The sequence below is a fragment of the Gadus macrocephalus genome, chromosome 14, assembly GCF_031168955.1.
Source record: "Gadus macrocephalus chromosome 14, ASM3116895v1".
Lineage (NCBI taxonomy): Eukaryota > Metazoa > Chordata > Actinopteri > Gadiformes > Gadidae > Gadus > Gadus macrocephalus.
In genome coordinates this window covers 17,200,585-17,215,050 of record NC_082395.1, presented here as the reverse complement: position 1 = coordinate 17,215,050, position 14,466 = coordinate 17,200,585, and the positions used below count along the sequence as shown (strand labels likewise).

At 45.4% G+C, this 14,466-nt stretch overlaps 1 protein-coding gene across 11 annotated transcripts in view; it reads right to left on the bottom strand.

Annotated features, from left to right (window-relative positions):
• tjp1a (tight junction protein 1a) overlaps positions 1–14,466 on the bottom strand; it is an 83,000-nt gene that overhangs the window by 33,972 nt on the left and 34,562 nt on the right. For all 11 annotated transcript variants that reach the window (XM_060071733.1, XM_060071725.1, XM_060071727.1 and 8 more), the window contains one exon: positions 941–997. In XM_060071733.1, the coding sequence (XP_059927716.1) occupies positions 941–997 (57 nt within the window). The remainder of the gene's footprint in view (positions 1–940; positions 998–14,466) is intronic.

Sequence of the window (14,466 nt, the reverse complement as noted above, 5' to 3'; positions counted from 1 at the left end):
TCGTGAATGAATCGCAGATCCTGCTCATTGTATCCAGGGATTATCTGCCAAGACACCCTGGTTCACCCGGGTATGGGCGCGGGGATCGGATTGCCGTGTGGCAGCGGCCCAGTGAATGACAAGACGAGGCTGGTGTCGCCTCACTCAGCCCGCAGGGACAGACGTTGTGAAGTGAGACACGGGCTGCTAACTCGATAACGAAACGTCACAATCATTTGCACTAATGGTGTCGTTATTAAGGAGAGGAGTTGGTCTTTGTGACAGGGGAGTGCGAAGGGTGGGGGTGTGTGTGTGTGTGTGTGTGTGTGTGTGTGTGTGTGTGTGTGTGTGTGTGTGTGTGTGTGTGTGTGTGTGTGTGTGTGTGTGTGTGTGTGTGTGTGTGTGTGTGTGAGAGAGAGAGAGACACAATCCAACAGGAAGCGGAGGGACACAGACGGGAAGTAAGACGCAGAGTTCGGTCTTCCTTAAACCCGTTTCCTGCCATCTGGGATCCCTGGCTATTGTTTCCCCCGCTCCCACACAAACATTCACCTAATGCAGCTGTGCACACAGACACAGAAGGCAAGGAAGATAGGCCTGAGGCAACACAGAAATAGAGCAAGAGAGAGAGAGTTTGGAAATAGGAGAAAGAGAAAGAGAGAGGGGGAGAAAGAGAGGTATAGTGTATTTAGGTGGAAAAAGTCATGCTGAATTAAAGAGAATGAGACTGAGAAAATAAAGAATTGACTATAGAGAGAGACAGAAGGAAAGAGAGAGGGACAGAGGCGGAGAGACCTACAAGCAGACTGACAGAGAAAGAGAAGAGAAAGAGCGAGAGATAGTCAATGTACTAATAGGAAGCAGATTGTATTACAGTGAAAAGAGAGGAGAGAGAGAGAGAGGCAGAGGGAGAGAATGTGTGAGGCAGACAATATTAAAGAATGAGAGAGAGGTTTCTCACCCTGTGAAGAGTGACAGTGTGCTGCTCCCAGATGACCGTTTCCTCCATGGCAGCGCCCTGGAAAACAAGACAGGAAACGGCATACAGTCAGACCTTCACACCCTTTACATCACGACAAAAGACAAGACAGTCCCCCCCAATTATACAACAACACTGCAACAGCGTAGACACTTTCCTACAAAGATCGTTTCATTCGTATTCTCTGCTAAACTACAGGTCTGCCAAAAATGGTTTCGGTCAGTTTGGTGAAACTTTGTTTTCAAATGGAAGAGGAGCACCTGGCTGGCAGTCAGCCAATAGGAGTGCATCATTCAAATTCAGCCAAACCCACTTCAAAAAAAACAAACATAAAACTGGAACACAGAGCAGCTTCTGCTTGACTGGCCCTCGTGCTGTGGACTGTACAACTCCCTGATTGGTCTAAACCTTTTCTCGGCGGCACGCTAAAACCCCCTAACTCCACTAAACAAGGAAGCATTATGAACGCCTGCTGAACAACAGTAAACTGCCTTGCAGAGCTCAGCAGGGGGGGGGTCGTGTCAGGTGAACCAATCACACCAGGTCAACAGTCGATCAGTGCCAGATAAACGCCAGATCGGCTAAGACTTCCCTTTCTCTCTGGTATAGTGTCTTGACCCCCCCCTCAGCGTTGATACTCCTACTGACAGGGATGAAGTCATCTGCTAGGTTTGTTTTGTCTTTCCGGGCTAACACGTTGTTCCGGATCCTTCTCTCTGTGTGTCTTCAGCCTGACGGGTGTTGCTCGCCTGGAAGTGATCCCCGGACGAGACCTCGCTCCGCCACAACGCAACACAACTTATCATTTTGGAAGGGAGGACGATAGCTAGGCAATGGACTTTGTTGAGATGTTTTTGGGGGTTTCTGGAACCTCCCATCGTAAATGTTATGGTTAGGCAGGAGATACAACTGGAAAGATACTTATAATACCAAGTTGAAAGTTGAACAAGGGGTCTGTCTGACTTTCAGCTCACCTTTAACTGGTTGTAAAAGTGTTTTGTAAGATAACATTTTCAGTTTGGTACAATACTGTTTTTTCAGCTTGATAAAGGACAGTTTACTCAATCTGGTAAAAGATTGTTTTTTTTCAGTATGGTAAAAGGTAAAAGTGTTTTCAGCCTGGTCAAATATTGTTAATTCAGCTCGGTAAAAGATAAAAGTGTTTTTAAGTCTCGAAAATATTGTTTATTCGGTTTAGTCAAAGGTAAAGTATATACATTTTGATGAGTCAATATGTGTGTGTGTGTGTGTCTTGGGCTGGGTCGGGGGCAGGTGTAGGGTTAATCACAGCAACAGCTCACACCAAGGGACCATTTCACCTCATAAAAAACAGACGCACACAAACACACCGACACACATCGCGCTGCGTAAATCACCAGCTCTTTTCCCTGTAATTGCACACTCCCGCCAACTCTATAATCCTACGCCCTCACCAACGACCGTATTTAACCTGTTCAAGGTGCCAGGACCACACCAGTCATCAGCTGCCTAATAACGGTCTTTACCCCCACACGGTTTAGTGGAGATCCCCTTTCTGCTGAGGAGAAGAACCTTCCAGAAGTAACCGTCTCAATCAAACCAGGTTCAATCCTGAGAAACATATCCCACGTCTATCCATTCCATTATAATTTCCCTCTTACTTTAGAAAAGATACTTAACTACTTTTTGATCTCCAGAAAATAACTGAAACAATTTGGGCCATTCGAACAAAAAGATGATTAATTAAATTGCTCAGGGTGTTTAGGACAGCAACCTGTCGTGGAAACATTAATAGCAGGGAGGAGCATCCATAAAGTGAAATATTGCTTGGAACATGGTTGATAGGGTTTGAGTCACCAGGCAGCACTCCCTTGAAGCATGCGAGGAGGAGAGTACTGGAGACGAAGGAGTGGAAAACAAAGGGAGGAGCAGCAGCAGGAAGGAGGGGAGGTAGACCAGCCTGACATACCAGTGCCTGGCACATCCATTCCTTAGAGATGAATGTTCACAGATTAATGCTAATGGGATGCTAACTGGCCAGTTCATACAGATATATTGTGGCTAGCCTAATGCTAACTGTCCAATCCATATAAATGAATGTTTGCTAATCTAATGCTAACTAGCCAGACCATATAGATACAATAATAATATCGATCAAGCTAAAGTTTAAGTGATTGGCCATTTCTTGAGTTGGCACATTTGTGGACGTTTTATAGTTCCTGAAAGTCCACCATAAGTGTCTTTTTAAGCTGTATTGTTATTGTTATTTCAATCAGATCCAGCCTGGGGTCATCCATATCCCCACCATCCACCCTTATGAGGTCTGTCATCTTGTGTGGGTCCTCCGGCTGTGTGAACATCTAAACCTGTGGCTTTGTACAGAACCCAGTTAACCTCTGACCCCGGCCTCCACTGTGTGGATGTTATTTATGTCCATAATTGGGGGCATGTATTGTGTTGGGGTAAATGGTTGAGGAGCAGGGGAGGGTGACCCATTTACACCAGCATGCACCCCCAAGCCTAACACCGCCCCCACCCCCCCACCCCCCCTCTTCTCCATATAGACACATTCCTCTCAAAGCTTTATCAGGCGGAGGTTCATTTATCCATTCATCCGTGCATACGTTCCTTTTGTTTACTCACTCATTCCTTCATCCCTCCATTTACTCTACAGTACACCAACCAAAGGAGGCTTGCCGAACACAGAACAACAGCAGCTCATGCGACCAGGCAGACAGACAGGTAGGCAGACAGGGAGGCAGACAGACACAAACAGATAGACGCAGACAGATAAAGAGGCCCCAGGCGACCTTGTCCTTGGGGGTGTTTGAGGCCCAGAGAGCATGGTTGTGTGAAACTTCCACAAGCTGCATCCAACATGGGAAATGATACATTAACCCAGAGGGGACCTTGATGACCTCTTCTTTCCCACAAGGGGCTCTGTTTGAGGCCACAGGTCGGCCCCCAATCAGACGTATAGGACAACACCACCTCATGAGCCTATGGGAACATACTCGTTTGTCGTTTCTCTTAAAATCCCCCGAATCCCAAGTCATGAAATGCCATAATTCTCTTTAATGCATCACTTCCTAAAACCACAAAATGTAAGGTTTGCATACATTAACTAAAGAGATTTGGGTGCATCCGCTCACTGTTAAAAATAACCTCTGAAATCTACAGCTGTGGACACAGATGTTGCCCCGTGCATGTGGGAGACTCCACACACACACACACACACACACACACACACACACACACACACACACACACACACACACACACACACACACACACACACACACACACACACACACACACACACACACACACACACACACACACACACCTTGTATTCCATAGGAAGAGCCACAATGGAAGTTGTAACTTTGTACACTCTACTGCCAATGCCCTTTTTTCCTGGCATTAGCCGTGCTTCATGGATGGGTGGACTTCAAGGGAAACATTTTCCCACAGGGATCGACAAAGTATTAAACCTAACCTAAAGTATCTGAAAATTACAAAAGACTAATACAATGAAGAATGCTTGTTTTAACATCATCTGCATTCTTTTTTTTGACTCAATATTTCATGAAAAGTATCGATAGGTATCGTTTTGTCCGATGATAATAATAACTTTTCTTTTATTATATTTGCTTTGCGATGGAAAGAATGAGCAGACCTTGCTCACCGCCAGTCCTGTTAAATATAATCCGGGTCAAGATGCCTCCACCTTCTGTCCCCCTCGGCCTGGAGCTCTCTCACTGCCTCAGAAGAATCACCCAGAAGACTGTGAGACGACGGGAATCAAAGAGCCCCCAAACAGTTTGCTGGACAAAAACCCCCACCAAACGTCTTTCCAACAACACGAAACAAGAGCATCTCGTGTTGTGGAAGAGGGCAGTGCAGGGCTAGCCCGGACTCAATCCCAGCACGGAGAGGGGGAAGCCATGCAAGCCTGACGTGACTGCAGTCCAGAGGAGATAGGACGGCATGTTCTGGCTGCAGGGGACCAGAGCGCGCGCGCACGCACGCGCGCACGCACGCACGCACGCACGCACGCACACGCGCACACGCACACGCACACGCGCACACACACACACACACACACACACACACACACACACACACACACACACACACACACACACACACACACACACACACACACATCTCTGAAAACTCCTCAAGGTAGACAGACAGAATGGCTGGCTGGCTGGCTGCGACTGCACTGATTTTTCTGACCAGCTGACTCTCAGTCGGTCTGGCTCAGCCTCTCAGGCTGCATCTCCATCCCTCTTTCTGGTTGGTCGGTCTGGCTGGCCTCTCTCAATCCATCATTCAGACTCTGTGTCTGTCTTCCATTCATTCCCTGTCCATCTATCAATCCATCCTGTGCCCAATGCCCATCCATCTGGTCAAGGAAGTCGCAGATGACATCTCTGGTGTACAAGGTTAGCGGACTCACCTTGGAAAGATACAGGTATAGTCATGTAATATAATGTGATGCAGATGTCCCTCATACACTGAATCCCAAACACATCCAGAATCTGACCAGTTCCCACTGCATGAGGCAAATTCAGGAATTCAGCCACTGACATTCCTGAAGAGGCTGTGGTCGCCCGCGGTCAGCCGCAGTAGTGCTGCACGATTTGGTGAAAAAGTCATATTGCGATTATTGTGGACGATATTGCGATTGCGATATAATAAACAAATGGTGTCATGAGTCTACTTGCATGGTGATCAAGGAAAATGCACACAGATGGCTGATCATTTTAAAATGTTTACCATGTTTGTACAAACTTAAACTAGCAAAAAAAAATACAAAAACTAAAAAATGTGTACAGTACTGCAGATTTTTTTTAGGTTTTCTCAATGCTACAACTAAATAAAATAAATGGAATAAATAAGAAAATACACATTTTTTAAAATGTATTATATATATATATTTCTTTTTTGCACTTGGGGTTAGAAAAACAAAAAACACAGCCTTTTGCGGTTCTACAATCGCAAAGGCTGATATCGCGATTGCGATTCGATTAATCGTGCAGCACTAACCCGCAGCATTTCAATATTACATCCAGGGTCACGAAAGAGGGGGAGAGGGGTCCAATCCCATTTCAATTCCTACCAACAAATACAGTTGTGTAATAGAAAACACACAATACACGGCCGCTCAAGCAGTTTAGATATAAAGCTGCTGTTAGGGCTTAATCAATATTGAATTTACTGGCCTTATAAACTGGTTAATCTTCTGTAGCTGCACAAAACCAATTTCAAAGCATATTTAGAGAAACAATCTGATTACCAAGAAAATACTACTGGTGTACCCGGCGCAACCGAACACATTAAATTCTCCAGGAATTGCAACTACACACAGTCTCACAAACACACACAGACTTTTGTAATGCTAAAAGTAGGAAGGTGGGTGGATAAACCAGAAAAAATAAATTGACTGCGCTGCTGACAAATCAAGGCATCGTCTTCTGAATTCACTTTACTTGACTACATGACCTTGTGTAGCACATCCATGAATTTATAGCCAATAGTGAGAAGGGTTTGGATAAGGTCACTGTTACGAGAGTTGACCAGGAAGTAGAGGGGAGAGAGGTCTCCTTTGCTCTCTCTCAACATGCGCACCACCACACACACGCACACACACACACACGTGCCAAAATGATGTAATCTGTTCTCCTGAGTACAAGGGACTGCACAGGCGATTGTGCAGTCGTGTACAATGGTCAATATTGTATAGTTCCAATAATGTAGCGTTGCATAACTGTCAATAATGTCTCTACCTCGACTGTCTATGATCTTTACATTCACCTTTTTCATTTACATTGCTATTACACCTGTGTCACCCTGATTTTCCGTTCAGGATTAATCAAGTAGATCTGACATGTTCTTATCGAATGCCAAACACCTAGGTGTCTGAGTGTTGTTGCACAATGTGAGTTGAGAGGAGTAAAGCCAGGTGCCTGCAGAGGGTATTTGGAGCTCAGCTGTGGTGACATCATCACTTCGTAACTAAGGGCAACGACAGCACCCGCAGGAAACACCATCACAGACCCACTTCCTGTTTGCAGGAAACAGCTCCAGCTTCCAAAGAAAAGAAAAATCCTTGTACGGTGTAACGGTCATTTTGCTTAAGATCCCCGAACAAAAGCTCCTCCGCGACACAGGAAGAGAGAGAGAGAGGGAGAAAGGGAGAGGGAGAGAGTCTTGGAGTTCTTTCCTGTAGAAAGCCACCAGGTCTAGAAGGTAGGAAACCAATTGGACCTCAAACTGAAGCCCTGAAACCAACAGCAGCTTCAAGGATATAAAAATCCTGACTTGTACTTTTACAATTCCTACATTCTCCCCAACAAAGAAACCACTCTCTTTCAGACAGAGCAGGTGGATCATCCATAAGTATAGGATATAAGAAAATGAAAAAATTGATCCCTTCAGGATTTTTATCATCCCAATGTTATACTTGCTTTTATTTCTTAACATTCCAGCTTCAGGTTGTACTGCAGGGGGAATGAAAACACACACACACACACACACAAAACTAATCCTTTAACAGTGGGAATCGGCCAAGCAGCGAGGTCTCACTGCAGCGCTCAAATCTCCCATACTGCACTCCGCCGTATGTGTCACCAGCTACCAAAACAAACATCTGTGCAGAACAGAAGTAGTTATGTGTGCACACACCGAAACACACGGGGACACACACCAACACGCCAGATGTTTTGTAGGGGCAATGGCAATGTGGCCGTGTGTGTTTCAGTGAAATATCTGCAAGGGAGTGTTACCGGGTGACACAGTGTCCTGTCAGTGTGCTCCCCTCTGATTCCTCCCCACAGACAGAGATGACACGCTCTCTGCCCATTCTGACCCGGATTAATCCACAACCACACCCTCCGACCCGTCATTTTCAAGCAGAAAACAATCTTTTCTTAACCAGAAAACAGTGGGAGACTGTGCTATAATAAGGTCTGTGGGAAAAGGAGGACACATTTCAATAGAAAATATTTAATCTCTTCAAGTGTTCTCCGGCTCTTGGCAATCAAGTCTATTAATAGCAACATCTCAGCATTGGCGACTAGAATAGAAGTGTGTGTGTGTGTGTGTGTGTGTGTGTGTGTGTGTGTGTGTGTGTGTGTGTGTGTGTGTGTGTGTGATACAATATATATAATGCTAAAACTAATTATAATCGCCTAAGAAAATCACCATGGCGATAGACCCCTCCCCTAGTTTCACCATAGTGTCACCCATCGTTAGAGCACATTTATCTATGGCAACCAAATCTCTAGCCTCCCATTGGATCCCGCAGGTAGGGCAGCAGCACATTGGACTGATAAACAACATGAGAAACACAGGCACCATTAGCCTGTTCAAAGCACCTTGTATTTTGATTTCACAATGTACAATGCAAATGTTGCGCCTACACTCATTATATTTGCATTTGAATTACCAGCTTAATATGCATTTTCCCTCATAAGAAAGACTTCCTTAGGTAAACAACCATTCTCCGATATGTGGGTTAGATTCTAAGGTTAGTTTTACACAATTTTCTTTGAAACAAAATGGGATCTGCTTTGCGAAATAATCTGAACAGGAACACATTCTGTGCGTGTATATGCGTCCTTTTTACCGAACACATAGCGCATAGCCTCTACGACGGGCTCACCCCACAAGGTGGGCCGCGGACACAGGAGCAACCCCAGCTGTTCCCTGCAAGTCACAACGCATGACTCCAGCTCCGTGGCTGCACCCAACACGAGGCTGATCGGAGAGGACAGGGCTGCATGTGGGAAGCGCGCGTCTGGGTCCCAACGTGTGTGTGTGTGTGTGTGTGTGTGTGTGTGTGTGTGTGTGTGTGTGTGTGTGTGTGTGTGTGTGTGTGTGTGTGTGTGTGTGTGTGTGTGTGTGTGTGTGTGTGTGTGTGTGTGTGTGTAATGGATAAGGATAGCCGGCCACAAGGCAGAGGATGTTGACAATGATGGTGGTGGTGATGAAGGTGATGATGCAGGTCTGAGTCACCGATGTTGCTGACACCCAAATCACAGAGGTCAGAAATTGGCCATGATGTCATACAGCAACCCAGACCTCCCTGGAAGGAACTAATGCACAGGTATACATACGCACGCACGCACGCACACACCCCATATAGCCATCAACTATCAGACGACAGCTATTGCTATAATAGCGAGGCTCGGAACACAAATCGTAATCCTGGATTTTGGATTAAAATGTTAATCTGAGCCATGTTTCCTCCTCCGTGGTGTCTGGTGAAGGATGAAGGGACGAGGGTGGAGGGTGGAGAACCACCAAGGGACTCATCCTCCACCTAACCCCGTCACTGACAGAACCAGGGGTAGAATAGAACTGCTCCGACTCAGACTACTCTGACCAGCATAATAACAGAACAAATTGACCAACCAAATTAAAATCAAGTCCTTTTATCTTGGATAATTTATTGTCTTTTTATCAATTTAAATGAATTGGACCAGCCCAACATCAAAAATAATTGCATCTAATATTATTTTCGGTAATAATTATACTCCTACCCCTAATATTTCCTGTTCCACACAGCTAAAGTCGTCTAAAAATGTCACAACATCATTCCCTATCCAACACAAAAACACAATTGATCTTTTCATAACCTGTCCTAATAGTTATGCTAGACAAATATCGTGACCACTAATTATGAAAAGCAACGCATCACACATGAGATTCTGAGTCAGGGGTTCCTGCAGGGCTTTTAAGGTCAGGTGTTGGTCCTAGGAGAATTAAAATGATTTCCAAGAACTAAAGAACTGTCTAGCACCACTGCCTGGCCTAGCAGGGCTCCCACTGACCCAGAAACACAGCTAGGCTCGGCCATACTAAAGCTCTGTCTCAGTATTGTCCCCATCGCCTATCACTCTGTTTTACCAGGGTTGTGCGTGCGTCACAATTTGGCAATAGACTGGCACTACGAATGGCTTGTATCATGCAGACGCCGGTTCTGTGAGGTAAAAGTAAAAGAGGCATCACAGAATGCATTTCCATTTCGATTTGAATAATGGCCGCCAACACTTGATAACTGGGTAAGAATGTCTTCACACAAAAAAACGATGACATTATTTATTCATCATGTCAACATTTTTACAAGTTGGCCATGGACTATATCTGACCAAGTCGTTTAGAGTCAGAGTCAATCCCATTTGTACCCTTTCTCTCCCCCCTCTGGCTCCATTCAGGACTTATTCGGAGGGCCCACTGGGAGCTCACGGGGCGGCGCTAACCAGAGCCTTCTGGGACCGGGCTCAAGCTTAGCTAGAGTTAACTGTGAAGGGCAGCACCCGTGGCAAACCGATGACAAGTCAGCCCCCACTTCGTGCTCTGTGCCTGGGGAGAGGAGCAGCAGTTACCAGCCCCAACGAGGACAGCGCTATCTTACAGCTGGGTTTGACCTTTAACCCCACGCACACTCGTTATGGAGCATGGGTCATTGTTGCTAATTCTGTTCAAGGGTCGGGGATGGGGCCCAGGACAGCGATAATGTAAAAGAGAGTTTATCTGGCAGCCCAGCCATCTCGCCACTTAGGGTGGGTTGAAAATAGGCCAATCAGCATAGAGAGAGGGTTTCTTTTCCAAGGCACTTGTCGAGGTACAACATGCGTTGTGTAATACAACATCTGTCTGTGTTACCCGTTTTCTGTGCCCACACAGGAGCGCTTAGCAGGCATCATGCTGGTTTTTACAATATTCTCTCACACACACACACACACACACACACACACACACACACACACACACACACACACACACACACACACACACACACACACACACACACACACACACACACACACACACACACACACACACACACACTTAATGGTGGAACAAGCTGGAAACAGAGAAAACACACAGGCCGTAGAAACTGAAACGCCCACCTCTAGCTGCGACGGTAAGGACGGTAGAGTGTCGTCATGGGAATGCCTCAAACCAACCAATGACTGCTCAGGCCATTATCAGCTCTCAGCACCCCCCCCCCCCCCCCTTCTTCCCGCAATGGATTTTGCTCCGCAGAGGAATGTCATGATAAGGAAGCAACACACACACACACACACACACACACACACACACACACACACACACACACACACACACACACACACACACACACACACACACACACACACACACACACACACACACACACACACACACCCTGGTTGCCCCTCTGTGTGACTGTCTTGGTAAATAAGAGAACGACATAGGGAGTATCCTCGCTGTGTTTTGATATTTCCTCTGTATTTAACATTGTGTGACCTGACCAGCAGGGCCTGCCAGCACCTCGGGAGGGGGGAGAGAGAGGCTCCCATCTGCCCGGCCACAGGGAGAGGAAAATCAAACACAGCCGAGCAGATATTAAACAAGAACTACGTGACACACCCTCAGTAGAAAACACACACATGGAACAACAGAGTACGGAAAAGTACGAAACACACACACACATAAAAAAAAACATGCCAGCTAACACAAACACAGAAAAAAAACACAGAATACACAGTGAGTCCAGCATGAAACAAAGGCGATATTCAGCAGGGGTCCTTGAGGCTGTTGATGTTAGCTGGCCTCTGCAGTGCATTGGGGGGGGGGGGGGGGGCGTCATTAGCCCCTGCAACCATGGACAAACATGGCCGCCGGAGCGCTCCTTGACTCGCTCTCAGAACTCTCTGACATCGTCACAAACCCCACCACCGCGTACACAGAGCCATCGTGGCCGGATGTATGATCGTTAACGTGTTCGCACAATAATTGTGCCCTCAGTACGATCAATAATGACAAAAGTCCCATTATGGGCGATTGTTGTATCATTTTCTGACACTAGGTGTAAGTTGTATTAGATGTTGGCTTCATCCTTTAAAGGGGACATATTATGAAAACAACACTTGGGATTTGGGGTGGTGTTTCTGGTCTGTGGTGCAACCCCACACACATACAAACTTTGAAAAAAGTCTGTACATGATTTTTTGACTGAGATATGCATTTCTGAAAGTACCCGCCTACAGTTACCAAACGAGCGAGTCAGTGTCGGCGCCCCCTCCTACCTAGGAAGGGGGCACAGAGTTGAATATTATCTCCCACTTCCCTCCAATCAGAGCATAGCTAAGATTTTGATGACCAGCGGACGAGCAGGTAGATTTATTTTTCCTAAAAGCTATTTCCAGCAAACAGCTTCAAAAACATGTTTTCTGGAACACAAATACTATGTTTACTCCTTTAAAATGAAGTTCCCCAACCTAATAAGGATAGTCAAATAGGGATCCTATGTCTTTGTTTACCCATCTCCTCTCACATGACGTCTCTCCAGCCAATCAGGCTTTTTGTGAGGCTGAACTTGATTCACGTGCACAATCTCCATGTAGATGCTGAACAGATACAAATCGTGTTGTTATGGTCAGCAATTACTTTATTAATTTTTGTGGTTTGATTTCTAGGTGACGTCAAATAATCGTTTTCCTCAATAAAAAAGTGTTTTCTTTAATGATCTCTTGACTGTATTGTCTCAGTTAATACTTTTGGGTACCATCATTTACTACAAAATACGATTATTTTAAGCCTCTGGAGTCTGGTATGATACTGTAACCTTTCCAATATGGCTACTATGGGCAGAACTGAAGGTTAACAATCCTCATTATGTTGTAAGGGGTTATAAAGGTCAAAATCCATCTTTGGAACTGCACTGGCATTACACTTAACAAAGAGAGAAGTGAAAGCGTTATAACATCGATCGTGATGTAGCGTGCACATACACACACAAGCAAACACATAAACACACATACCGAAAACCTGAGAACCCTCAAGACTACAACAGCCAGTCAAATTGACATGACCTCAAATAAGAGGCCGAGCCCACTACAGCCCCGTTCCTGAGTAGTGTGAGGAATTCTGGGACAATGGGAATGTTGTGGTTTAGGATCCAAAGGGAATTAATGAGTTACTGTCAGAGCGCCCGGTTCCCACCCTCCCCTGCACAGGGCTGGGTGCGGCAAGGGCGTGTTTGCATACACGTAACTAATTAAGGAGTGCGTTTGCTTATCTATGACGTACCTCACATGTGCTTCATATAATAAAGACAACTGTATTTGTATTATTTTTACACCAATAGACGAATATTATTTATTTTTAAACAATTATAAAACAAGCTATTTGGTTACAGATACCATTCCTAAACTGAAAGATAAGACAGGAATTCAAGACAACTATTACTAAAAACATTAGTTTAATTATAAATAAGAAAAATAATGAGCCTCCATCTAAACTGCCATTGCGTTATGGAAGATACCAAATGAGGGGAGAGTGCGGGGGGAAAGTTGCACATACTGGATGGAGGAAACACATAGACACATGAGAGAAAACGGTCAACTCAGTCTCCACTGCCATGCAGCTCCGAAGAGGGGGTGACGTGTCTGAATGACACTTCAAAAAGGTCTGCCCTTGAAAAAAAGGGTTCAACTCCATTAGTTTCCTCCAAAGCCATGTTCCAGCCTAATCCCTCCAAATCCTACAGCATCCAGTCTCCAAAGAAATGAAGGGACGAGCAGCGTTACGCGATGAGGCTGATAGCTCTGCCTCAGCCTAAACAGGAAGCCTAACATCCCCACTGGAGAGACTTCTGGTCATCAGCTTTGGTTCATTTGGTTCACTCAACACTCACTGACCACACAAAGACAAGTTCTTCATTTCATTTTTACACATCTCTCGCTCACGGTCCAACTCCCTCTCTCTTTCCATCTCTCTTTCTCTTGCATGTTCATCTGTCCTCTAGAAGAACTAACAGTGTCACGTCAATGAAGTGAGAGAGACAAAAAGCGGAGGGAGAGAGGCATTTGGGGCAAAAAGCCTTAGGAGCAATCTGTTCTGAATGTCTCGCTCTCTGACTCTCCCTCACGCTCTCTCTCTCACCAGCTGAGCTCCAACATGCATTACTCCCCTGCCTCATTCATCCACACACACACACACACACACACACACACACACAAACACCAAAATCCCATGTTCTGCTTGATAAGTCCCCCCCCCGCCGCCACAGACACACACACCTGTCGGCCAACCAGGATGCTAGGTTGGTTCGCTTCGCCACGTTAGGGGCTGTTACGTAAACACAGTCACATGACCGCTCCATGTGTGGACTCATAACCAAACAAGAGATCCTAGGACTGATTCTCATTGCTATTTGAATGGAAAATACTAAAACTAAATGATATATAACTTTAATACGTTGAATTACTTAAATTCTTCCTTTAGAGAGCTCTCAAGTTTTTGTTTTTTGTTATGTTTGGCTTGCTTCATAGCAAAAGTACTCTTGGGGACGGGTAATACACTACAAAGACTACACAGATATCTGAAACCATACATCAAACCACCCCTAAGATGGTTTATCACTGAACTGAGGTTTACTGGGGAAGATCCCTAATGGCCAGTGCAGGTCCCCAATTACACTAGATTAAAATCATAACAAGACAGATAAGCCCATTTAACTTGTTTAC